General features: G+C 36.0%; 1 protein-coding gene and 2 non-coding genes across 8 annotated transcripts in view; 2 read left to right on the top strand and 1 right to left on the bottom strand.

Annotated features, from left to right (window-relative positions):
• Positions 1-26,958, top strand: part of ARFIP1 (ADP ribosylation factor interacting protein 1) — a 126,597-nt gene that overhangs the window by 63,234 nt on the left and 36,405 nt on the right. For 5 of the 6 annotated variants that reach the window (XM_053216860.1, XM_053216862.1, XM_027067421.2 and 2 more), the window contains 4 exons: positions 3,316-3,424; positions 9,485-9,580; positions 11,158-11,270; positions 19,726-19,947. In XM_053216860.1, coding sequence (XP_053072835.1) covers positions 3,316-3,424; positions 9,485-9,580; positions 11,158-11,270; positions 19,726-19,947 — 540 coding nt within the window. The remainder of the gene's footprint in view (positions 1-3,315; positions 3,425-9,484; positions 9,581-11,157; positions 11,271-19,725; positions 19,948-26,958) is intronic. The other variant, XM_027067465.2, reaches the window with a different exon arrangement.
• Positions 15,838-15,941, top strand: LOC113603163 (U6 spliceosomal RNA). The gene has a single exon (XR_003424703.1). It is a non-coding gene; the product is annotated as a U6 spliceosomal RNA (small nuclear RNA).
• Positions 26,166-26,312, bottom strand: LOC113603139 (U4 spliceosomal RNA). Its single transcript, XR_003424678.1, has one exon. It is a non-coding gene; the product is annotated as a U4 spliceosomal RNA (small nuclear RNA).

Raw genomic sequence — 26,958 nt, 5'->3', positions numbered from 1 at the left:
AACTCCAGGGGCGCCTGCCTGGCTCAGTGGAGCGTGTGACGCTTGATCTTGGGGTTGTGAGTTTGAGCCCCATGTTGGGTCTGTAGAGATTGCTTAAACATAAAATCCTTTAAAAAAAGGAACCTCAAAATTGATGAAAGATTTAAATATAAGAGCTGAAACTATAAAATTCTTAGAAGAAAAAACAGGTATAACTCTCTGACTTTGGATTAGGTACTTTAGTTTCTTAGGTAGAACACCAAAAGCACAAGCAACAAAAGAAAAAAATAGATAAACTGGACTTAATAAAAATGTAAAACTTTTATGCTTCAAAGAACACCATGAAAAAACTAAAAAGGCAGCCCACAGAATGGGGAAAAATACTTACAAATCATATATCTGATAAGGGAATTGTGTCTTAAAACTCACATGGCTCACTCACTCACACTTCTTTGAGGAATCTGCCCACATTTTACTACCCCCGAGAGACCTTCCCTCAATACCCAACCCAAAGTAGCACCCTTTCCCTGTCACTCTGTATCCCTTTTATCCTGCCTTGAAAAGAAACATACTGATTTACTACTTGTTACTTAACAGCACTCCTTACACAGCATGCATTTATTTGTTTACTATGGGGCTAGTCTTCCTTCCTCCCCCCATGAGTCAGATTTGGACAGAGACTGTTTCTTACACCGCTCCATCTGTAGTGTCTAGAGCAGTGACTGTCATTGGTGTTCAGTAAATGTTGTGACAATGAATAAATAAATCCTTTATGTTCCAGAGCTCATGCAGAACTTTCTCTTTTCCTATTTGGTTCTCATGGATTGAGTCCCTCTTCTTAATTCCTCTGATACCTGTTGTCTTTACTTTGGCGACAAGTTCAACTTGTACATTAATATTTGTATATCTTGTCTCTCCAATGAGGCAAGGGCTGTACCTTACCTTTTTCTTTGTCCAGAAAGTCTAACATACAGCAAGAGGAAGCAGATGCTCATTAAATTAAATTTTAAAGTAAACCTGTTGCTGTAGCAGCTTCTTAATCTATATGGTGTTGAGTCACAAGTCCTTTAGTTCATTCAACAAATTCATTTATTCATTTGACAATATTTATTAAACATCTCCTACATCCCAGGCGCTATTTCAGGTGCTAAAAATACAGCAGTAAACAAACTAGGCAACATCCCTGTTCTAGTGAAACTTACAGCATATAGAAAGAGGAGGTAAAAATAAACACAAACACACGTAATATGTTACCGAGTGATAACTGCTCTCAGGAGGATAAAATAGAGGAAGCAGAATAGGGAGTTCCAGTGTGAGGTTGTGAGAGTTGCTCAAAGGGGAAAGCCTCTCTACCTAAAGGAGCAAGCCCTGTAAATGTCAGGTATAAGAAAGCATTCAGGAAAAAAACCAGAAGTACAGGGCCCTGAAACAAAGATAGGTTTATTGTTTTTGAAGGAACTGTGTGGCTGTAGGACTGAGGCTGGTAAGAGATGAAGTCAAATCCTGTAATCCCTTGAGAACATTTAATAGTCTGGGTTTTACATTAGGTGAGATAGGAGGCTATTGGAGAGTTTTTGTATAGGGGCTAATTTTGGTTGATGTTTGCAGTTAGAGGTGTGTGTCTTGGATAGAAGCAGGGAAACCAGTTGAGAGGCTCTCAGAGTATACAGGCGAAATATGATTCTAGCTTAGACCAGAGTTGTGGCAGTGGAGGTGGTGAGAATTGCTTTCATCCTGAATGTATTTTGAGAGTAGATCGGATAGAATCTGCTTAATGGTTTGGATACGGACTTGAGAGAAAGAGTCGAAGATGACTCCGAAGATTTTGGTGGTAGAGATGCTGTTTAACTGAAAGGAGGGAAAATAAAGATGCCATTATTTTGTTTTGTCTGTTGGGGATTTACTGTGGAATCAGTCAGTTTGAGACATATCAAGTTTGAAATGCCTACTTAATATCCAAGTTGAAATCAAAGTATGTGATCAGATATATAGGAGTTAAAGAGGGAGGCCCAGGTAAGACACCTAAATTTGGGTGTTGTCAATGTATAGATGGTTTTCAAAGCCAGAAGGATCAATACAGTCACCCAAGAAGAGACTATAGGAGAAGAAGTCCTCTGACTGAACCCTGGGATGCTCCAGAATTTGGAGGAGATGAGGAGGAATCCGCAAAGGAGACAATAGAACATAACAGATGTTGTATGAGGAAAATCAGGAGTATCTGAAGCTACCTGAGATGTTGGAAGTACCACAGGAGAGGACAGTTACTTGTGTCAAATTACCTGTTTGATAAATGGTAAATGATAAATTTGATCAATCAAATGTTTGATGAGATGAGAATCGACCTCATTATTTACTAATTCATGGCCCATCACACCAATCAAATAATTGCCTAGACAAAATTAATGAGCTTCTCAAGAAAATCCCTCTCAACAGCATGCCAGTCATGAGAGATTGTATCTGTTAAATTTTGACTTTGCCAATTAGAAAATTCAAAATGTTAGTTCTCAGTTTTCAAATTATAACTACATTATATGTGATATGGTACTGTATTAAAGATTTCAAAAGACATTTATGTTTTAGTGCATCATTTGTCATTATCGTGGGAAACCAGTGGAATCCATTCATAGACTGATTATGAAAATTGGGTAATTCCTCATATCCAAGCCAGACGAAATAAAGAAATTTTGGACATCTGTATTTCTTGGCTTTCTCTCTCTCCTTTTTTTTTAAACTGTAAGACTGAATGTGGAATATTGTATTTGTTACAGCTAGCTTCCAATTATAAGCCAATCTGCAGTTGGATTGACTAATGTCAGTATTTAACATAAAATGAATAGCAGAAGATTTCTTTTTCCCCACCCTGATTGAAATCCAAGAAGCCTTGCTTATTACCTAGCTAACCTTGAAATCAAAGGAAAATTAATATTGCAAGTGAATAATTTGTTTATATTGACCAGGCTCATGATTGTATTAGACATCAGTTAGTTTTTACATCATAGTGACTTTTTAGTCATCTTAATTCTGTCCTTTAAAATGATTTTTCTGATGTATCAGTAGCTTAGAAATTTGAAAATTGAATTTTGATATCTGCCTGTTGCTTAATTCTAGAATAACAAATATTTTGTATTTGACATTCACTATACCTCTTAATAGCAAATCCTGCTGAATTTGCTGCTGGTTATACATCATTATAGAATGCTACGACAGCATGAGAGAATACCAGATATAGAGAAAAAGATAGTTGAAGATGTGATTAAAAGGGCACCATTATGCTGAACTGCTACGCGGTGTGAGATTTTTTATGAAGATTTTCTCTTTTATTCAAATGTTGCCAAGGATCTGAAGCGTTCATTACCAGCTGGACTTGGTCTCTCAGAAACCCAGATTACATCTCATGGCTTTGACAGTACCAAAGAGGGGGTTATTGAAGCAGGAGCATTTCAAGGTAAGAGCCCATGTATTTTTAAAGATGGCTGGGGTGGAGGATGGGAGAAGTGCATCAAAAGCAACCTTCCTTCATAGACCGTAGTAAGGTCATTTAATTCTGTGACAAAACACTGATTTTATAAGCATCATCTGTTTCTCTTCAATTTAAACAATCTAGGAATTGTCTTAGTAGTCTTCTTTATATAAATAAGTCACTATGCGTAATTTCACTGATTATTAAAGGATTGGTTTTAGAATATTAAAGTACTCAAAAAGTTATATCCAAAATGCAGATTTAAACTATTTTAGCTTTTAACTACAAAATTTATAGCAATAAGTCAATGTTTTGTATAAGTACGTATTTCCTATTTCAAAGCAATTAGAAAAATAACTTTTATTTTTCCTATTTTACATTCCATAGAAGAGGTCTCCAAAACCACCCTCAGAGTCAGTAATTTGCTAAGAGTACTCACAGGACTCCATACATAGTCATGCCTATGATTATTACAGGGAAAGTACACCAAGCACAAGTAGCAAAGGCAAAGGATGCCTGAGGCAGAGTCTGGCGAAACTGGGCATAAACTTGCAAGGGTCTTCTCCCAGTGCAGTTACACAGGACATGAGTCGGCAGTCATTGATTATGCTTAATTCCCCTAGCAGATTGTAACAACGTGTACGAAACGTTGCTAACCAGGGAAGCTCAGGAAAGACTGAGTGCTCAGGGTTTTTATTGGAGATTGCTTGCATAGGCACCCTCTGCCTAGCATGTACCAAGATTCCAGACTCCTAGAAGAAAAACAGGCGTTTAGCATAAACCACATTGTTTGTGTAAATAGTTTAGGCAGAGTGAGCCAGTCTTAACCATTCGAGGAATGGAGGGAATTGTGTCCCACCCCCCCCCCCCCCCCCCCCCCGCCTCAAAAAAAGTTTCCAGATGCCAACCAAGGGCCAATCTTGTAAGCTGGTCTTTTTAAGGATAAACAGACCTGCCATGTTAACTGTTTTCTGCACCCATTTCATGTATATAAAGGAAAAAGTTATGTGCTTTTAATACTCTTCCCTATGATAACCTTTCTCAAGTGTTTTTTTCATTTTCACATGAGTGAAAGTAAAACCATGCAAACATTTGGATGTAAAAAATGGATTGTTTTCTTGACAGAGTTGTAGTTAAAAATAGTAGCTATATTTGATGTTCAGTGAAGTATATTTTAATACTTCATTATAATTTCATAAAATGAAAAAATTCTTGGCATCTTTGTAATCCTTAGCCCTCTTGTAGATGATAGTATTCTATATTTTTATTATACTAATAGCCAGTACTTTATTGAAAAACAACTTCTGTTTTGAAATATATTCTTTCCTAAATGGGTCCTGAAAATAAGCATTTAGAAGAATCCAGAATAACAACCTCTACTCTAGGCTGTAAAGTGAATGGACTAAGTGATTTATTTTCCTTTTTCATCCTTATATTCAGAGATATAAAACCGTAGAAAGGGAGCATATGTGGCCATATCTCAGTGGTCATTATGTAGCATTCTGGCATTCTTATCTAGGGGATAACTTTGATTTTGAAAGGGTTGACTGAGTGCCTAAAATTATGAGTACTTAAAGATAAAAGGCTTATTTTATGTAATGTGACCAGTTTTGGACCAGTCACCAATTTTCAAATTTAAATGTCAATAGAGAATTAAAAAATATTTTATAAATAACTTTATTTATTTATTTATTTATTTATTTATTTATTTATTTATTTGAGACAGAGAGAGACAGAGCGTGAGCAGGAGAGGGGCAGAGAGAGAGGGAGACACAGAATTTGAAACAGGTTCCAGGCTCTGAGCTATCAGCACAGAGCCTGACACAGGGCTCAAACTCACAAACCGCTAGATCATGACCTGAGCCGAAGTCAGACGCTTAACCGACTGAGCCACCCAGGCGCCCCCCCCCAAAATTTTTTTTAATGTTCATTTATTTATCTTGAGAGAGAGCAAGGGGAGGGCCAAAGAGAGAAGAGAGGGAGAATCCCAAGCAGGCTCCACGCTGTCAGCGTAAAGCCGGACACGGGCTTGAAGTCGCAAACTGTGAGATCATGACCTGAGCCACTCAGGCACCCCCCAAAATACTTTTACTATTAAGGTGTTTTAAGTATTCTCAGTGAAATTATTTAACTGACGTTTGGGTTAATCTTTTTTCCCTTAAGTAGAAAAATATTATACAATGATTGAAATTGACCATTATAAACTGTTGAGTGTAAGCATGGAAATGCTGATCAGTTTCACTTCCTTATTGATACATACTAGTCTTTCAGATTGGAATAAAAAATATGTTTCCTGATAATGGCAATAATGTATGTCTCTTTGAATTGACTTTATTAAAACATTTTTTAAAATAAACTACATTGTTGATGTGTATATTAAAAAGATAATCATTCTACCATATGCAGATTAATTAAGCACTTATGAGAAAGTTGTAGTTTTTGTTTTTTGGGTTTTTTTTTTTTTTAAAGAAAGTTGTAGTTGTTTGGGGCGCCTGGGTGGCTCAATCGGTTAAGTGTCTGACTTTTAATATCAGTGCGGGTCATGATCTCATGGTTCAGTTTGTAAGATCTGGCTCTGCGCTGATAGTGGGGAGCCTGCTTGGGATTCTCTCTCTCCCTCCCCCACCTCTCTGCCCCTCCCCTGCTCTCTCCAGTGCTCTGTCTCTCTCAAAATAAATAAATAAACTTAAAAAAAAAAAAAGTTGTAGTTTTTGTTTTTTTGAGAGAGAGCGACAGAGAGAGACCGTGTTAGTGAGGTAGGGGCAGAGAGAGGGAGACACAGAATCTGAAGCAGGCTACAGACTCTGAGCTGTCAGCACAGAGCCTGACGCGGCTCAAACCCATGAACTGTGAGATCACTGACCTGAGCCTAAGTCGGACACTTAACCCACTGAATCACCCAGGCACCTCAAGTTGTAGTTGTTTTAAGTCCCTTGTTTGTGTTTTTGTTTTTGTTTTGTTTTGTTAATGTTTATTTTTGAGAGAGAGAGAGAGAGCACAGGAGGGATAGAGAGAGAGGGGGAGGACACAGAATCCGAAACAAGCCCCAGGCTCTGAGCTGTCAGCACAGAGCCCAACATGGGGCTTGAACCCACAAACCATGAGATAGGACCTGAGCCGAAGTCACACACTTAATCAACCCCTACCAAGCCACCCTCGCTCCCCTAAGTGTACTTGTTTTAAGGTATTTACAGATAAATTGGAATGAGAAAAAGCAACAAGATTAAAACTTATGAAATAGATCTTATGAAAAAAACGTTAAAGGAGTTGGGGCTGTTTTTTTAGCTCTCTGGAAAAATGACTGAATGATAACAATGACTTTATTACTTGAATAGTTGCTCCAAGAAAAGTATTAACCATTTAGTTTTCCATCCCTAGAGCAAATTTAGGAGAAATGATACTTAAGTTTAGCCTAACAACAATTATTGAAATCTACCTAACAAATACATTGTAAAATTAATAACAAGGAAATTATAAATAAATCAAAGCTCATGAGAGTGAAGTATACTTGGTACCTGAGTTTTGTTTTAATGGGGTATCGATCATTACATACATATATTCATATTCCTAGAGTTCTGTTGTTGAAGTGAAATGGAGCTAATTCCCGAAATTTAGTCCATTAGCAAGATTTTTGCTTTTTAAGAATTATTTTTTATTGGATAGTGAATGATTTTAGTAGCTAACTTCATCTAAATTAGTGGTTTAAAGGGTTGAAGTTACATAGAAATGATAATTTGAAGATAGAGAATATTGAAGATACAGAGAAGTGATAATTACCCTTGAAAGTAAAATGAGAAGGCTGAAGTACCCAGTTACCAGGGCACCATAGCTTTTGCTATCTTAGTTTGCAAAGTTCTGTATCATTTGTTGCACATATTATACACATCTCCTTTTGTGTCATGGGATTATTTCTTATGCAAGGTTAATAAACAGTAATAACCAGAACAACGGAGCTCTGTTCAGGGATCATCAAGAAATGGAACTACAGTAGTTGTCTTTTATTTAACACTTGCTTCTATAATAGAAACCTTTGTGCCTTGGAGAGTAGAGATAGTCTTTGTTTAAAATGGTGATTGGATTGGATAACCTATTTAAATGCCTTCTAACTCAAGAAGTAACTTATGGATTAGTGTTTCCTGTATTGAATTTAATAATGGAGATTTTATGGTGTGAATTCAGAACATCTGAGTCTCTGATAAGCTGTTTTAACCCCTCTGGGTTTTCTTCTGTGGTTTAATGTCAGAGTTAGTTGATTTCTGTCATTCCTTCTAGTTTTAAATTTTATGGTTCGGCAGATTTAAAGAGATAAATATCTCTCACTTTGAAAGGTAATGCTAGTCTATTTCGGTCTGTTGTTTGGATTTTAATGTTAGATCTAGTTCATTTTAAGATTTTCTTATTATTAAAAGGGGTGACTATTTCTCCATCAGATCTTAGTATATCAGGAATATAACCAGTTATTACTACCTCTAAGTAAAGAAATTTGTTCTTGATTTCTGTCCTATTAGAAAATTTTAATTATAAATTTGATTCATTTCTAGAGAACTGGGAGAGAGTATAGCTGAAATAAAAGAAGCTTATGGATGTTAAAATATTTTCAACTGAATATGGAAGGACATTAATAATTTTTCACCTTTCAATTATCATTCCCTTAAAGATGTACAACCTTCAGACTTTAAAATAAAGAAAGCAGTTGAAGTTATAAGTTTTCTTTGGTTTAATACTGGACATTATCAACAATGTTGGATAGTCTGTTTTCTCACTTTGTAGATAACTAAGGCTCAGAGAGATTAACTAATTTGCTAACATATTCCTGATACTATGTAGTAAGTAGAGCTAGAATTTCAAACACAGAGTTAAGAATTTAAAATTCAGTTGTGTTTGATTAAAATACTATTTTTTTCCCTTCAGTTCTCAAACTTGGTTGAGTTAGAGAATAATCTGAGTGGCTTTTAAAAAACTATAGATGCCTAATGCACAACATGGTGACTATAGTTAATAATACTGTACTATAAACTTGAAATTTGCTAATAGAATAGATCTCAAATGTTCTTACCACACAAGAGAAACCAAAAGAAGTGATAGGTGTATTGGTTTGTGGTAATCGTTTCACAGCGTATACATATATCAAAACATCACATTGTGCACCTTAAATATATATATAAATTTTATTTGTTTAATAAATAAAAACAATTAAATGAAAAAATTAATACTGTCAAAAAAAAAAACCCAAAAAACAAAAGCCTTACAGATGCCCACTGATGACCAGTAGATGCGGTGGAGTGTCACAGCTATGTTTTAAAAGCTCCATTCTTATGATTAGTTAGAATAGCACTCTATATCAGCACTTCTCAAGCATCAGAATGCATACAAATCATGTAAGGATCTTATGAAAATGCAGATTCTAGTTCAGTAGGTCTAGGGCAGGACCTGAGTTTTTGCATTTTCAATGACCTTTCAGGTGAAATAATTGATACAGGTCCCTTGCATCCATAGTATGAATAGCAGTGATCTACACTATGTGCTATTGGATTTATGATGTAAAATTTTAGGCTATAATTCCTGTGAAGGCTGTGATTCATTCACATTTTTGTGAATTTTAATTATAATTTTGATACATTTTTACATACCTTTGGATTTTTACTTAAAGAGCTTTCCTTCGAATGTAGGAGTAACAATGTACAAAATATTTCCTTAAGCTTTAAATCGTTCAACTATGGAACTTTAACCACATTCTGTTAGGTGATTTGGAAATAGCAGAACCCAGGTAAAGTCCTGATTATCGAGGTCTTGCCAAGTTTCTTCCTTATAGCTCTGTGTATTGTTTGGTTTCAAACAGTTGCATGAAAAGTTTCTACAAGAACTCAGCCTGGTAGCACCCATTTATTGTTAGTCCATTCTTGCAAGAAAGCAAACTATATTAATTCCAATTTTTAATCCTCGTTTTTGAGTATTTTAACAGAAATGTCATTAAACCTATATTCAAAGTGTACAACATGTGGAGGAGGAAAAGAGTTTTCACAGTTAAATGTCTACCCTTTTCAGGTTCCCCGGCACCACCATTGCCATCTGTTATGTCTCCTAGCAGGGTGGCAGCTAGTCGTCTGGCTCAACAAGGAAGTGATTTAATTGTTCCTGCAGGTATTCTCTGCACTCACTGATTGGATAAAGCCCTTCTTGCTACTTCTGAAACTAAACTAATTCACTCAGTTTCATAATCCCTTGCTTTATATTCTTAGGTGTGTGTAATTCTGGCTTTTGTGGTGGCTGCTTCTTTTTTTTTTTTTTTTTTCTTTTTTTAACAATAATGTAAATAATCTTTTCTAGCCGTCCCTATCTTTCTGGCTTTTCAAAGTTATTAACTATCTTAAACCTGAAATTTAATTCCCTTTGATTTAAAAACATGGTAAAATTTGATTCATTTTAAATCGTGTTTTCTTTGCTCTATAAAATGTAGATTCACTTATTTGATCCTCTCCGCTTTGCAGCTCTACTCTGTTTTCAGTTCAACAAAAAAGGAGCCTTCAACAATTGGGTTGTTCATTATTTGGAATGGGTCAAGTGGAAAATGTTGTGTCTTCCTATTTTCAACCACAGCTTACAAATAGCTTGCAGATTGCAACAAAAGAATATGTAATTTACCAGTTATGGCCAGTGAAAAATACTTGGGAAAAATGCATTTCTTTGCATTGAATTTGTTCTATACTTTAATATGCTCAATTGTACAAACAGGAAAAAGTTGAAGTACATATTTCTTTTAACATATGAAACTTCAACATTCTGTATTTTATTTCCATGAGGATTTTGTACATCTTACATGTATTTGATTTTGTGTACCGTTCTTGATCTGAGGTTGTGGTAAAGTTGTGGCAAAGCCTGGTCTGACTATAAGAGTAAGTCAAAAAAGAAATTTTTGCTGACTCTGAGATTAAAACCATTTTTAAGAACTTTTTCTCTTTTCCTTATTTCATTGTTCTCTTTAAATTATGAAAATTTTTATTCTAAGTCATTAGTATCTTAAGCATTTAACTATTTTTTTTCTATGAAAAACATTTTATTATAGGAACTATTTAGGTGCAGAGTTGCTTTTATGTCATAATTTCTTAGCTGTTGTAGCAATACATTGTCAGGGCTTTATACTGTATTAATTATGGCTTTTTGCAGGAGGGTGGGTGGTCTCTTGAGAAAAAAAGGAGGTACAATGTAGACCTTGTTTTAGCCTAGCCTTTCATACTGGTGGTAAGATATTTTTAATGACTATTTGAAATTTGGATTATATTTTTAAATCCTCCAAAATTATAGTAACATTCTGTTGTTGCTCTGTTCTTTATAGTATGATGAAAGGAGATCACTGTGAAGAGTTCATAGCCTTTCCAGATTTTTACTGGCACAGTTTTTTTAGGCTATAAGAGTAATTGTCGAAATTTTGTTTTCTAGAAGTAAAGAGCTTACTTAGAAAAGAAGTTTGGTTACAACTTTTTTTTTTTTTTTTTTTTTAAGACAAGCCACATAACATTTGCATTTAATGGACAGAAATGTTTTTTAAGTGTTTGGAAATTATTCTCAATGATTCCAGGAAATTTGAGTTCTTCACTTTGTCAAAACCTTTTTATTTTTAAATGCATAACTAGTTTAACTTGAATAAGCATCAGTGGTTTGGTTTTTTACTTACTTGTCTTTATCTGGTTTGTGTTTTATCTTTTGTTATGATCATGCAGGTGGCCAGAGAACACAGACCAAAGGTGGACCAGTTATTCTAGCAGATGAAATAAAAAATCCTGCAATGGAAAAGTTAGAGCTTGTTAGAAAATGGAGTCTGAACACGTACAAGGTTTGTTTGTTTGTTTGTTTGTTTGTTTGTTTGTTAATGTTTCCACCCTAACTGGCTCTAAGAATTTTCATTTGTATGTTATTCAAATTAGTGTTTTGCAAATGTATGAATATATAGGAGAGAATGATGCCATGTAAACATAAAAATACAGTTAGAAGATGAAGCATTTTATTAATCTTTGTTTGCATAGTTGTAGTTTAAATAGTAGCAAAAGAGTAAAAAAGTTACCAAAATGCTTATTAATTGATACATAATTGAAGAAGAAATATATTGCCTTAGAACACATGTAGCTGTAGAACTGCTGTAGATATGTCTGTCCCTACCTCCTCTTTTTGATACTTTATGGAACTGAATTGCAAAAGAGATACATTCATTATCCAGAGTTGGAATTCACTGATCTTATTACAATGACTGAGCATTAACTGTACATGTAGCATCAGTTTGCAAGTGAGTTGGACTTCAAAAGTTTATTGATGTTATTAGTTGCATTGCTTCAGAGTAATTGGTGACTCTTTTTCTTATGACCTCTGTGAAACAATAAGCAGATTATTTAATCTATAGAATTTTTGATGTATTACAAAGAGCTCAAACCCCAAATCCACTTTAGTACCTTTGAATCTTAACAGGGACAAGACAGTAGAATTTAAAGAAGTTAAGTGAATGAAAGCCCTAGCTGTTCAAGTTAGAGCACTGGCCATAAAAGCCTATGTTTGTGATTTGTTTGTGGGTATAGTGGTTTGCAAATCAAGGATTGTCTGTTATATTTTTATACAGAGCACATGTCTCTTACGTGTCTTCTCAAGAGTAACACGGAAGTGAGTTTATTCTTTCAGTTAATACTTTTTTTTTAATTTTTTAAAATGTTTTGTTTATTTTTGAGAAAGAGAGCGTGCATACAAGGGAGAGGGGCAGAGAAAGAGGGAGACAGAATCCCAAGCAGGCGCCAGGCTCTGCACTATTAGCACAGAGCCTGAAGCGGGGCTCAAACTCACGAACTGCGAGATCATGACCTGAACCGAAGCTAGACACTCAACCGACTGCACCACCCAGGTGCCCTTCGTGGTTAATACTTTTAAAATATGATCTGAAATCATCTACAAAAGTACAGGTTCTCTTAAGATGATAAAAGTGCCCTGAAACATGCTCATGAATCTTTCTAAAAATTATTTAGTGTTTGTTAGAGAACAGAAATAGACAGAAATTAAAGGCAGAAATCATGCAGGAACTAAAGTCCAAGAAAGAGAAGATCAAAGTCATGGCTAGAATCAAGTTACTCAAAAGTAAAATGGATAGCCAGCACAGTCCTAAATCAACCAAATCAAAATCTTATCCTTGAAGGATTATTGAAATGACAGTGCATGCCCAGTATAGCTCACAATTTGGAATGAAAAGGTAAAAAAGCCACAAGAACAGAGTCAAAGAGACCCAATATGGTCAAAGAGACCCAATATGGTCATTACACTCTGAGGTTCTTTTAGTTGAGAGGCATATGCCAGCCCAGACACACTGGGCTATAAATTCCATTAAACTCACATGACTTGGGGGCACCTGGGTGGCTCAGTCGGTTGAACGTCCCACTCTTGATTTCTGCTCAGGTCACGATCCCATGGTTCAAGAGATTGAACTCTGTATTGGGCTCTGCGCTGACAGTTTATTTAAGTTTAAATACACTTAAAAATTTTTTTAAATAAAAATAATCATATAAGTTAGAACTTTCTTTTTCTCTTCTATTTATTTTTGAGAGAGAGAGGGCACAAGTGGGGGAAGAGCAGAGAGGGAGACACAGAACCCGAAACAGGCTCCAGGCTCTGAGCTGTCAGCACAGAGAACAGTGCGGGGCTCAAACTCAACAGACCATGAGATCATGACCTGAGCCGAAGTCGGACGCTTTACTGACTAAGCCACTCAGGTTCCCCAATTTTTTTTTAAAGTAAGCTGTAGGCCCGACATGGGGCTTGAACTCAGGACCCCAAGATCAAGAGTCTCATGCTCTACTGACTAAGCCAGCCAGGCACCCCTCTCTTCTGATTGACGCTGCAATATCCCAACTAAGCTTTTTTTTTTTTTAATGTTTTTTATGTATTTTGAGAAAGAGAGAGCATGCATGTACTGGAGCGGGGGAGAGGCAGAAGGAGAGGCAGAGAGAGAATCCCAAGCAGACTCTGCACTGTCAGTACAGAGCCCAACCTAGGAGTCAAACCCACAAACCGTGAGATCATGACCTGAGCCAAAACCAAAATTCAGGTGCTTAACTGACTGAGTCATCCAGGTACCCCTCCCGATTAAGCTTTGATGAAAAAAAATTCACTTAAAAACTGAAAATCTTTTCAGTTTTTTCAGTTTTCAGTTAAAAACTCCTTCATTTAGTATTATGCTATGTGTGCAACATTTTAAAGGCTGGCCAGTTTCATTAACATAAACTTTAAAAAGGCTGAATGTGGTATGTCAATATAAGAGGTAAATATGGAGTCTTAATGATTCAACTCAGATTAGTGTAGAAGTAAAAGACAAAACAAGGGGGACAGATAATAAACATATAGGAAAACAAGATAAAGAGCAAGGGAACCGTGAACTAAAGGATGCAAGAGAGGAAGGCTCAAATGAACAAAAATCTTAAATTTTGTAATTTGTAACTACTAGAATTTCGTTCAGAAATAGGACCTGTATTTTTTTTTTAAGCTTGTAGTGTTTTAATTTAATTTTTTTAAGTAACCTCTACAGCCAACGTGGGGCTGGAGCTCATGATACCAAGATGAAGAGTTCCATTCTCTACCAACTGAGCCAGCCAGGCACCGCTAAGGCCTGTATTCTTTAGGTTTCAAAATGTGTGAATATAGAATGTTCCTATTTAGAGGCAAATTTCATGAATAAATGAACAAAGGAATGGCTGAATAAATAAGTTTAATGAATAAATGAAACCCAGTCTGGTATGAAAGGTGAATAAGTTAAATGAAAGGGAGCAAAAAGAGGAATTCCAAGCAGCAGGCAAATATAGCCTCATGAACAAAGTTGTAAACATGTGAGAAAGCATGGTTTGGGAAATCTCTGGATAACTGGTATCACTGGATCCTTGAGTGGGAGAGAAGAGCAGTAGGAGATAAACTTGGGAAGGCAGATGGGTCTGATTCATGCCATTCTAAAGACAGTGGGGATCAACTGAGCAATTTTAAGCAAGAGGGAACCATATTACACATCAAGCAGAGTAGAATATGCAGTGTAAGAGATTTTGTCAAGAAGCTATTAGAGTAGGGGCGCCTGGGTGGCTCAGTCGGTTATGTGTCTGCTCTTGGTGTCAGCTCTGGTCATGATCTCACAGTTTGTGAGTTCGAGCCCCACGTCAGACTCTGCGCTGACAGCAAAGCCTGCTTGGTACTCTCTCTCCCTCTCTCTCTGTGCCCCTCCCCCCTCAAAATAGATAAACTTTAATTTTTTTTTAGTGTTTGTTGATTTTTGAGAGAGAATGTGAGCCCGGGGAGGGGCAGAGAGAGAGAGGGAGACTGAGGATCCGAAGTGGGCTCAGCACTGACATCACAGAGCCCAATGCAGGGCTCGAACTCACGAACTGTGAGATCATGACCTGAGCCAAAGTCAGACACTTAACCGACTGAGCCACCCAGGCACCCCTAAATAAACTTCAATTTTAAAAAAGAAGCTGTTACAGTAATGTGAGAGAGTAATTAAGACATGGACTATGGCTGTGAAGACTGGAACGGAGAAAAGGGGTAAAGTCAAACAATTTTAAGGAGGCAGAATCTACTTAATGACAAAGAAGATTTTAGTTTTGTATTTTTTTATTTTTAGAGAAAGAGAGCACGAGCAGAGAGGGGCAAAGGGAGAGAGAGAATCCCAAGCAGGCTCCATGCTCAGCACAGCACCTGACACGGGGCTCGATCCCATGACCCGGGGATCGTGACCTGAGCTGAAATCAAAAGTTGGACGCTCAACCAACTGAGCCACTCAGGTGCCTCTGTAGAAGATTTCAGACCGTATTTTAAAAGTATTAACTGAAAGAATAAATTCACTTCTGTGTTACTCTTGAGAAGACGCGTAAGAGACATGTGCTCTGTATAAAAATACAGACTATTCCTGATTTGCAAACCACTACAGCCACAAACAGTTCACAAATAGAGTGTTATGGCCAGTGCTCTAAGTTGAGCAGCTAGAGCTTTCATCCACTTAACTCTTCTTTAAATTCTACTGTCTTGGCTCTGTTAAGATTTGAAGGTGTACTAAGTGGATTTGGGGCTTGAGCTATTTGTAATACATTAATCACCGAAAGGCTTTCCGTCAACAAGAATATTTAGCACTTCCTTTATTGGTTGTTAATTTGGGCTCTAAGACCAGGCTGGTGGTTTAAACCAAATCTATAATGGGAACAAATGTAAGTTTAGGCCCTGAATATAAGTATTCTTAAGTATTAGTTTAATCTACCTGATTTTATTCATAAAATTTGAATCCAAAGTTTATTTATGTTCTTATTCTCATCTGCAGGAATAGTAGTGAATAGTGAACTCTGATTTATCCCTTTTGTTTTTGTACTTTCCTAGTATAGAATAGAGTATTTTTAGTGCTTGCTTCAGCAGCACATATACTAAAAAATTGGAACGATGCAGAGATTAGCATGGCCCCTGTGCAAGGATGACACACAAATTTGAAGCATTCCATATTTCTGGGGATGGGTGAAATAGGTGAAGGGGATTAAGAGTACACTTATCTTGATGAGCACTGAGTAATATGGAAGTGTTGAATCACTGTATTGTACACCTGAAACTAATGTAACACTGTATGTTAACTGTATTAGAATTAAAATAAAATAAATCTTACTTTAGGGGCGCCTGGGTGACTCCGTTGGTTAAAAGTCTGACTCTTGATTTTGGCGCAGGTCATGATCTCACAGTTTATGGGATCAAGCCCTACATCGGGCTGACAGCGTGGAGCCTGCTTGGGAGTCTCTCTCTGCCCCTCCCCCTGCCAAATAAAGAAATAAACTTAAAAAAAAAAAGAATTAAAAAATAAATTTTAACTTACTATTATTTTTTTAAAGATTTTATTTTTAACTAATCTCTACACCTAATGTGGGGCTCGAACTCACAGCCCTGAGATCAAGAGTTGCACATTCTACCAAAAGAGCCAGATGCCTCCCCAAGATAAAATAAAGGTAAAAAAATTTCTTTTAAAGAATAGACTAGGGGCACCTGCCTGGCTCAGTCAGTGGATGAGCCAGCATGCAGTTCTTAATCTCAGGGTTGTAAGTTTGAGCCCTATGTTGGGTGTAGAGATTTTTTACTTAAAAATTAAAAAATCTTAAAAAAGAAAAGAATAGAGTACTTTTAGAAGTCCATCTTATTATTATTTTTATTTATTTAAGAATAATCTCGGTTTCAGCATTCAGAGCTGTTTGGCATGTTTCACAAACATTAATAAATACTTTTTTTAAATGTTTAAGAATTTGCCATCAGTATTCACACCTCAAATTAATCTTTGTTGCCTTTAAGCCAGTATCTTTTAAACTTTCATTCCTGTTTTTCTTGTCATATTGCCTTATTCGTTTACTGGTTAACCTATTTCCCCTGTTCAGTTTCTAGTATTTTCTTTTATGGTCCCTACTTCCCTATCCTTCACCATTAATAACTCTTTTAGTGTCTGTCAGCTTATACCATGAAATTATTCTTTTGATAGTATTTAAGTGTTTTTATTCACTTTTTGGTTTTACAGAAAAAGCTCTTGGTGCTATTTAAATACTCAGAGTACACAGTGACAATCTTGTAAATTCACGACCTTATGACAGTGATTCACAGTATTTTGTATACTGTTTATCACTTTATTATATTCACCCTCCCCCAAGTAGGAGATCTACATAGAGCAGTAATTTACTTTTGCTTCTTTCTGTCCCTTTAATCTTGCTCCATTTGTCTCATTATCTTAATGGATTCTTAATTTATAAGTATGGAAAACTGAATGGGACTGCCAGCTCATTGTAATTCATCTGCATTTTCAGGAATGTAGGCTATCTGAAGTACTCTCACTTCCAGGTTACTTAGATTGTCCTTAAGGTTGTACGTTATCCATATTAAAATACAGGGTTGGAAAGTTCCATTTCAACACTTGTTTCCAGTGTCAAGATTTAACATGCTTCATAATCACTGTCACCTTATGCTTCTTACTGCCCTGGCTTCCTGGAAACAAAAAGCATTCCCTCATTAAACCTTTGACCCTGCTGTCTGCTTATAGCTGTTATTTCTGAGGAAAAATGGCCACTCAGACAACAGTAGACATTTCTTTCACTTTGTCCAGTCTACCAAGCTTCTTCAATGAATTCTGGCTTCTTGACTCTGAACAGACTGTTTTATCTGGGTTGCTGTGGAAGGCACCACATGCTTTGGCTTTCAAATGGAGTAAATGTGTGTGATGATATTGCACAGGGAAATAAATCTGTTTTGTGTGGGTGAATGCAATGGTATATCTCCTTTATCTCGTTACCATTTCAGGTAGTATTTCTTGCTGATGTTTCCCTCATAAAAATGACAAGTCTGCAGTTAAGCTTTTCTCTGGATATGATTTTAATCTCCTGAGTGTGTGTTTGTATGTTTTCCTTAGAAATAGTTTTATCTCTCTTCTGTGGGTTCGACCTCTCAGCTTTCCTATCACTTTCCATATAATTTCTCTACCTTAAAAAAAAAAAAAAAAAAAAAAGAACTCCTTTATTTTTAAAGGTTTATTCACAAAGATCCTTAATTGGGGTGCGAGGGTGGCTCAGTTGGTTAAGCATCCAACTCTTGATTTTGGCCTAGGTCATGATTTCATGGTTTGTGAGATCAAGTCTCACATTGGGCTCTGCACTGACAGCAGAGCCTGCTTTGGATCCTCTCTCCCCCCCCCCCTCTTTCTTTCTCTCTCTCTGCCCCTCCTCTGCTCGTGTTCTCTCTCTCTCTCTTTCTCTCTCTCTCTCTCAAAATAAATGAATAAACTTTAAAAAAAAAAAAGATCCTCAGTTGATGAGAACAGAGAATATGTCAGGGAATTCATTTCAACTTTAAATAGAAAAGTATGAGTAGTACATAATATACTGACATTAGAAGGATAAATATAGATTTATATGTATTGACAAGGAAAAGTCTCAAGATACTTGTTCATAGGAAAAATATTGAGGATATTATGTATAGCATAGCCTGGTCTCATGTTTACTTGACAAATATCATATATGTGAGTATAGAGGTTTACAGAAGAGTTTAGACTATGTAAATAGCAGTTTTCTGTTATTTAGGGGGATTCAAGGAAGAGAAAATTCAACTTTTATTCATTCATTATGTTAACTTTTGGAGTAAATATTAGTTCTATAACCAGAACTTTGAAAGACAGGATAAAAGCAAATTTGTAAAGTTTAAAAATGACAATATTTATTTATTACTTTTTTAGAGTATTTTTGTTAACTTTAAATGATGAAAAGCTTATTAGTGCCCTATACGGTTACTCTTATATTATTGAGTAGTGAAGTTGTTTATAATTTTTTTATTGCTAACAAAAATTTCCTGTATTATTATTTCTGGGATAGGACACAATAATATCATAATTTAATACTATTCTTTCTGAATAAAGTAAAAGAATCCAGGAATCTCTAATCTCTACCTCTTTCTCTTCCTCCTTCCCTTCCCCAACCCCTGTTTCTCTCTCTTTCTACCCCTTTCTCTCTCCTCATTCTTTCCCACCTCCACCTCTTTATTGTTTCTCCTTCCTGTCTTCCCTTCATTCCTCCTATTCACACACATACACACAGCTAGTTTAAGAGGAAGATTGAAGGAAGAAAAGCATTTGAAACAAACAGGAGAGTAGAATTTTGGTATGCTTATTATTCCTCTATTAACAACCCACTAATATTCTTAAGTCACTGCCAAGGATCTCAGTTGTTGTAAATAATCTACCCAAGTACACTAAGCCCGAAATAGGATTATGTGAGAGAGCTTATCTAGCAGTATATAAATTAGCTCTCTAAGTCTTAAAACTTCTTCTGATTAGTGAGACGCCCGGATGGCTCAGTTGGTTAAGCGTCCGACTTCGGCTCAGGTCATGATCTCACAGTTTGTGGGTTTGAGCTCCGTGTCGGGCTCTGTGCTGACAGCTCGGAGCCTGGAGCCTGCTTCGGCTTCTGTGTCTCCCTCTCTTTCTCTGCCCTTCCCTGCTCGTGCTCTGTCTCTCAAAAATAAATTTAAAAAACATTAAAAAAAAAAAAAAACTTGCTCTGATTAGTAATAGTAGATATTACTGGTAAGTTTATTTGAGTCTGAGTGAACTTCTAAGTGGACTGATAGTTTTCAGTTTTTTTAAGGGTAACTTGTTTGAAGCCAAAAATGCTATATGCCAAATGCTCTAGCATTAGTACTTTGGATCCTATATTACTCTTTTCTCTTTTGTTCTTTTTTTTTTTCTTCCTAAACAAAGTGCATCTTTCCACTTTTAGTGTACTCGACAAATTATCTCTGAGAAGCTAGGCCGTGGATCAAGAACTGTGGACCTTGAACTTGAAGCTCAGATTGATATATTAAGAGATAACAAGAAAAAATATGAAAACATTTTAAGACTGGCTCAGACACTGTCGACCCAGCTTTTCCAGATGGTGCATACCCAAAGGCAACTTGGAGATGCATTTGCTGACCTGAGTTTGAAGTCCCTAGAACTCCATGTAAGATTATTTTAAATAACTATTGGAGAGTGTGGAGGAGGAGAACGGCAATAGTATTCCAAGATATAATTTGTTATGTTTCTGATTTGCTTAACTCTTAATAAAACTGGAATCTTGAGGTGTTCTTTCAAGATATTTTATATGATTTTTAATAAGGCCCAAGTGACCGGAGATGTCAGCTGGAGGTTTCAGGGGAAGGGAACTTGGTTAGAGCAAAGGAAAAGGAAAGTACTCAACCTGCTTGAATCTAGAAAGAATCATAGCTCTGTGTATGTGAGCATGGATAAAAAGTAAATTCAGATACCTATTGAAAATCTCTTACCAGTTGTCCAAGTATCTTGAACAAATAGTAACGTGCTTGACTGGATTCATGATATACTTTTACTGACTCATTAATAGGAATTGTGAATTTTAGAAATTAAGAATTTTAGAATAATTTTGAAATCATTTTTCTGTATATATCCCTATAAGCATTCAGCAAAGAATTCCTAAGAATTTCTTAAGATATATGAAGTGTTTTCTTTGATGTCTTTTTTTTTTTCCTCACCTGGAGCCAAAAGGTGCAAAATCCCTTTCCTACAGACATCTAACTTGAAGAGTTAGATAATTTAGAGCATTAAGGTATTTGATAATATTTACAGTCTTGGAAAAGAAAGTTTGGCTAGACATGGCAATATATATCATAATAGCGAAGAATACTGAGATTCAATTCTGAGTCATTAGATAGACAAAAAGAGCTAATCTAATATTTGGGAAGCTGATTAATCATAACAGCTGTGATTATTGGGTGTCCACAATTTCACTGTAATGATCTGGGTGCTCTATAGCCATTATATCATATAATTTATGTAGCAAGACTGCAAGAAATGTTACCCCATTTTATAGATGAGGAAACTGAAGCCAAGAGAGGTTAGGTAATTTTTATAAGATCACAAAACAAATAAGAGGTAGAGCTGAAAATTGTATTTTATATATAGAATTTATTTGTATTTTATACATACGGACACACACATATTTATTTTGTTTTGTTTAGTAGCCAAGGTCATGTACAGATAGTGAGGCCAGGAGGGGGCACCTCTGGGTGGAGCTCACCTATGCATGTGCACAGGAAGGAGCTACCAGACCTGTCTATGTTTCTCAGTGACCTTTTGGCTATCCCTTTTAAGTAGAGTATTTAGAGGGTCTGTGATCTAGAGAAAAACCCCCACAGTGTGGAAGGAGGTAGCCAGGGTACAGGATCTGCAGAAGTGCTGCAACAGTGTTCTCAGTGTTCTCAGTAATGCTACATTCAGTAGACCCTGTTAATTATAGTAGTTAACACAGATTAGGAGTTTACTATGTGCCGAATACTGTTCTAAGTGGTTTATCTATGTATTAGCTCATTTAATGCTCTGTCTTAGCTAGTAGTAGGTACCTTTGATATCTTTTCTAGATGTCAGATCCTTTTGTTTTTGTTGTTTTTATAGAACTGAGAGGTTAATCCTCAGTATTCACGTCCATTGGACCCAGTTTGAATTTTTGAGTTTTTTTTTTTAACGTTTATTCATCTTTGAGAGACAGAGACAGCATGAGCAGGAGAGGGGCAGAGAGAGAGAGGGAGACGCAGAATCAGAAGCAGGCTCCAGACTCTGAGCTGTCAACACAGAGCCTGACGCGGGACTCGAACTCAGGAACTGCAAGATGATGACCTGAGCCAAAGTCGAACACTCAACTGACTGAGCCACCCAGGCGCCCCGAGTTTCTTGGTTTTTTTTTTTAAAGTAGGCTTCATGCCCAGTGCAGAGCCCTGTGAGGGGCCTGAACTTGACCCTGAGATCAAGACCTGAGCTGAGATCAAGAATCGGATGCTTAACTCAGTTAAGCCACTGAGGTGCCTCTAATTTTTGAATTTCTTATTTGAACATTTCTAACCCTTTGCAGGGATTGATATTTTATGAGTTTTAGTCCAGTGAGAAAATGTACTTATTCCTTTTTTTTTTTTTTAACAGAATACAACTTTTTATCTTACAACTACCATACGGGTCCATTGGAAATCAAAGACACAGAATGGGATCTTAATGATCATATTTTTCTACTTAAAACATTTTGCTATTTCATCATCTTAGGAATTATTTCATCATTACTCATCAGTTATTTCCAACCATGTTAAAAATTACCAAGATGATAAGAAAATAAAAGAATGATAGCATTGCCTAGAAAAAGTGAAATAGAGAGATAAGTATTTGTGTTTCCAAAATGAAATCTGAAGAAACTGTTTCTGCAGTTTTTTTTTTAATGTTTATGCAACATAGTTGAAAATGTAGAATTTTTCCTTTTTTTCCCATAATGGCAAAGAGAAGATACTACCAGAGGAAGATATTTCACAATTACTAGACAAATCAGAAGATGACTGCAAAGAGACAGCAGCAAAGATACTCAACGGTGATGACAAAATAGATAATAACAAGTGAAATCTCAGTTTATGAGTCTTCTGATGATGAGATACTAGATGAGTTTTCTTAAATTCAAGAGCCAATGAGTTTTTAAGGACAAAAAGGAAATGTGGTACTATATTAGTCCAGTTCTCTACACAAACAGAACCAATAGGATATGTAGATATGTAGAAAGATGTATTTTAAGAGATTGGTTCACAGCACTATGGAGCGTTGGTACATCTAAAACCTGTAGGGTAGGCTGGCCGACTGGAGACTCAAGGAATGTGAGTTGCAGTTTGAGTCCGAAGGCAGTCTGTTAGCAGAATTCCTTTTTCCTCTAGGGAGGTCAGGTGATTGGATGAGACCCACCCACATTGCAGAGGACAGTCTGCTTTACTGCTTTTGCACTCCACCAATTTAAATATTACTCTCATTCAAAAAACACCTTCACTGAAACATACAGAATAATATTTGACCAAACATCTGGACATCATAGCCCAGCCAAGTTGACATATAAAATTAATCATCACAGTAGTTTTATCTAGTTAGTAGTTTAATAGGCATGACACCATCATGCAGCAGTTTTAAACAAGAATTTGGACCATCCTAGTTTGCTAAAAAGACATACTATATTCTTCTTTTATGATGCTTATACTCCAAAACATACTTGATATGATTTGTTAGTGAACAAATGCTAAAGTCCAATGTGTATGCAGAAGTGATTTGAAGGAAATAATGTAAGAAATAGAAAATTTATTGGATTGAACATTCTAACTGGTGTTTATAAATATAAAAATAATGGTAAACTAGAACCTATTAGAGACTACGAAATTTGGAGTCAGTATTTACAGGGTGGATATTTTTGTATCGGGATTTTCCAGAGAAAACCAATAGGAGATGTGTACATAACACACACTGTACACACACACACACCAGCACACACACATTTATTTTAAGGCATTGGCTCACCCAGTTGTGGGACTTGGCAAGTCTGAAATCCTAAAGGTAGGTCAGTCGTGTAGAAACTCAGGCCAGATTTCTAATGTCACCATCTTAAGGCAAAATTCTCCTACAGGAAGCCTCAACCTTTTTGCTTGGAAGAACTGATTAAATGAAATCCATTCATATTATGGAGAATAATCTCTTGAAAGTCAACTTTAAATCATATCTGGAATGTTTATTATTGTAAATGTTAATCACATCAACAAAATCTGTATCTTGTTATTCTAAGATTTTATCTTTAATTAATCTCTACACCCAACATGGGGCTTGAACTCACAATCTCAAGATCAGAGTTGTACACTGTTCCAACTGAGCCAGCCAGGCACCCCCAAAATCTGTACCTTCATAGCAGCATCTAGACTGGTATTTGACCAAATAACCGGACACTTTAATCAAGTTAACACATAAAATTAACCATCATCATTAAGCCATACTTAATCTCCAAATAAAGACAGTAACAAAGTCTTACTTTCACCTAACGTGATATGACTATCCTGCATACTGTCAAAGACTCAGTAACCTATTCCCCAGAAGAGGATGCAAAGTTCTTGAGTGACATTCACTTTTTTCCTTGATGTCCTGTAAGTTAAGTTCTACGATGTAAAATTAATAATATATCTTATGTTGTATGCTAAGGGGATAAGAGAGGGAAGAAAACAAAGTTATTTGCTTTATATACACACACATATTAACAACAAAATAGAACAGTTATAGTCCTCAGTTGTAGAAATTGTTACAAGGTCTTAGCTTCTTCCACTACCCATTCCATATTACATTGGCTCTAGCACCTCAGCCTTTCATGGTTCTTTGCCTGGTGGGATGACCCAGACCTTCATTCCTGAAGGGTCCAGGTCATTGGTAGTCCTGACTGAAATGGGTTGTTGTAGTTTCCATTGACCAGGCCCATTAGTCACAGGGCCTGGTAGTGCTAAGAGATGCCCTAAGAGGTTGCCTATATTCCAGGCAACCTCTTCCTTATCAATCCAGTTTTCTTTCTTTTGGTAATCAGGATCAATTATGCAAGGCAGCAAAATAACTCTCTTCTTTGCCAATGGATTGTTCTTGAAAAACAGTTTATAGAGTTCAGTGATGAAGAGCTGGTGTTCACTTCCTTCTGCCTTAGGACAGGAGATTCATTGACAATACTTAGCACAGGCATCGCACGTAGCGGCACGGAAGAAAGTATGATGGTTATGATGGCTGTTTGGGGATTGTGGCATTTGGGAAGGAAGATTTTAAAGATCAGTTCAGTTCTTTCACTTTCTGGAGAAACAACCAGTATCCAGCAGTAGAGAAAACAGATCTGAGGGGGACAGGAGATGGAACTTTATTGAATGCCTGTCATCTGTCAGAAACTTTATGAAGGTTCTCTTATTACACTTCCTATCAAACTTGTAAGGGAATTATCTTCATTTTATTACTAAGAAATTGACACAAAAAGAATTTGAGTTATTCATAAAAGAGACAAATCCAGTCAGCAGAATCAGGGTAGGAAATCCCAGACTGAATTCCCAGACTCGATTTTTACCATTTATGTGCCTCTGACTCCCAGTTGTGTTCCACCATGGCACCTCATTAAGTTGCTTTTTCTCAGTTTAGAAAGTAACATACACTTCAAGATTAGGGGATTTCACACAGTCCATAATATTGTCAATTATCAGTTAGTACCTGTGAGACTAATTTTTTATTGCTTTGCATGGTTTAAATTAACCCACTTGTTATTAAGTAGGTAATGATTTATAGTACTAAAATTGGAGGTTTTAGATCCAGTGGCCATTTCTATTATTTGGTCCTAATGTATAAGTTTAATGGGAAATAGTGGTCATTTACATCTGGTAAATGTTGTAAATGATGTAGGAGCTGCTAAAGAGAAAAAAAATTGAAATGTTTTGAAATTTTATTCTTTCTCTGTATAAAGCAAACAAATATTGAGATTAAGGAATTGTATTGGCCTTCGCTGTTCACTAGCAGATTAGAACCAGGGCCCTGTTCTTAATGCATACACCCTTTGATTACTTTATGTATAGTTTATTTGTAATTGTGAAGGCAGTGTACAATGTATAAAATGTCCCTGCCCAACCAGAAATACTGAGACAACTTATCAACTAAAGGAAGTTTATGAATCAAATCGTGTTTTACTTATTTTCAGTGCCAAAAAAGCATACTTAATTATAAAAGAGCATACTTAATTTATGTGTTTCTTTATAATGCATATACATAATATATTCATTTCTTTCTGGCGTCCCAGTTGTATATCTTTTTATTACTATGTCTCTTGTACCTTACTATAAAAAAAGCCCTTTTATTCTAGCTAGTGTTCAAATTATACATTAAAACCTTAAGTTTTATATTCACAGAATTACAGGTGGGATTTATATTTGTGAAACAGAACAGTGGCAGTTTACTCTTCCTATCTGCTTTGAATTTAGGCCTGTTTTGTTATTGTAAATACAGTATTCCAAATTCTGCTTTACAACTTTTCACTCTGCTGCTGTTTCGCCTTAGTACACTCTGGGGTTTTTTTATTTGTTTGTTTTTAGTAAAAGAGTAGTCTTCTAGGTTGTATAGATCTCTCTGGTTAAGTTAGGACCTGTGGCATTTTCAGTGTTAATAATGTAAAATTGTGGATGTTGAGAAGTTTTAGATATGAACAGTGTTACAGGGGTATGTTTTAATCATATATACTTTGTTATACAGTGAGTAGAAAAGGCTTTCTTATTTTTTATGAACCATGGTATTAACACCAGTTTAACTTCGTATTTTTCTTCCTCTTATTTATAGAATTTTTAATTTTACCCTGTGTCTCTTAATGAATGCCAAAGATAATAAGTACTTGTAGTATGTTATGTGAACTTTTTCTAAAAGTTGTAAAAATGTTTTCTCGTGTGTTAGCAACAATAGCTCCTCGGATAAACCTCATTGGCTACAATACTGCCACTGCACAAAGCTTGTTTTCTCTTGTATTATTCTACTTCTAGTAGCATTTTTGTTTGCTTGTTTGTTTTGGACAGAGAGAGCAAGAGAGTGAGCAGGGGAAGGGCAGATGGAGAGGAGAGATAGAATCTTAAGCAGGCTTCACACCCAGCCTGATGTGGGGCTCATGCTTGATCTCATGACCACGAGATCATGACCTGATGTGAAATCGAGAGTCAGACGCTTAACTGACTGAGCCACCCAGGCGCTCATACTTCCAGTAACATATAGTCTTCAGTATATAACTTAGCTTGTAAATACTTGATGCCAAAAAGCTTCAGTTGTCCTGCCTTTCATTTTCGTTTTTATATACATTAATTGATACTCCCTTTATGTAATCCTGTATCTGCCAATATTTACAAATCAAGGTTTATAAAATCTTGAAGACTGATTCCAGAGTAAACAGTTACATGGATGTCTCTTAAATGGAAAATGCTTTTAGCACAATAAAGATAATCTTACTTTCTTGCTATTTATTAGTATTGAATATTTTATCACCTAGAAATTGAATTATATCTGTAGCACTAACATTAAACTTGCATTTTCTAATATTTAATATAATGTTATATGTTTTTTCAGCTGAAATTAAAAAGTGTTTCATAACTTCAGAACTCTGAAGATA

The sequence above is a fragment of the Acinonyx jubatus genome, chromosome B1 (assembly GCF_027475565.1).
Source record: "Acinonyx jubatus isolate Ajub_Pintada_27869175 chromosome B1, VMU_Ajub_asm_v1.0, whole genome shotgun sequence".
In the NCBI taxonomy this organism is placed as follows: domain Eukaryota; kingdom Metazoa; phylum Chordata; class Mammalia; order Carnivora; family Felidae; genus Acinonyx; species Acinonyx jubatus.
Note: the sequence above shows the minus strand (reverse complement) of the source record. Positions and strands in the feature narration are given on the sequence as shown.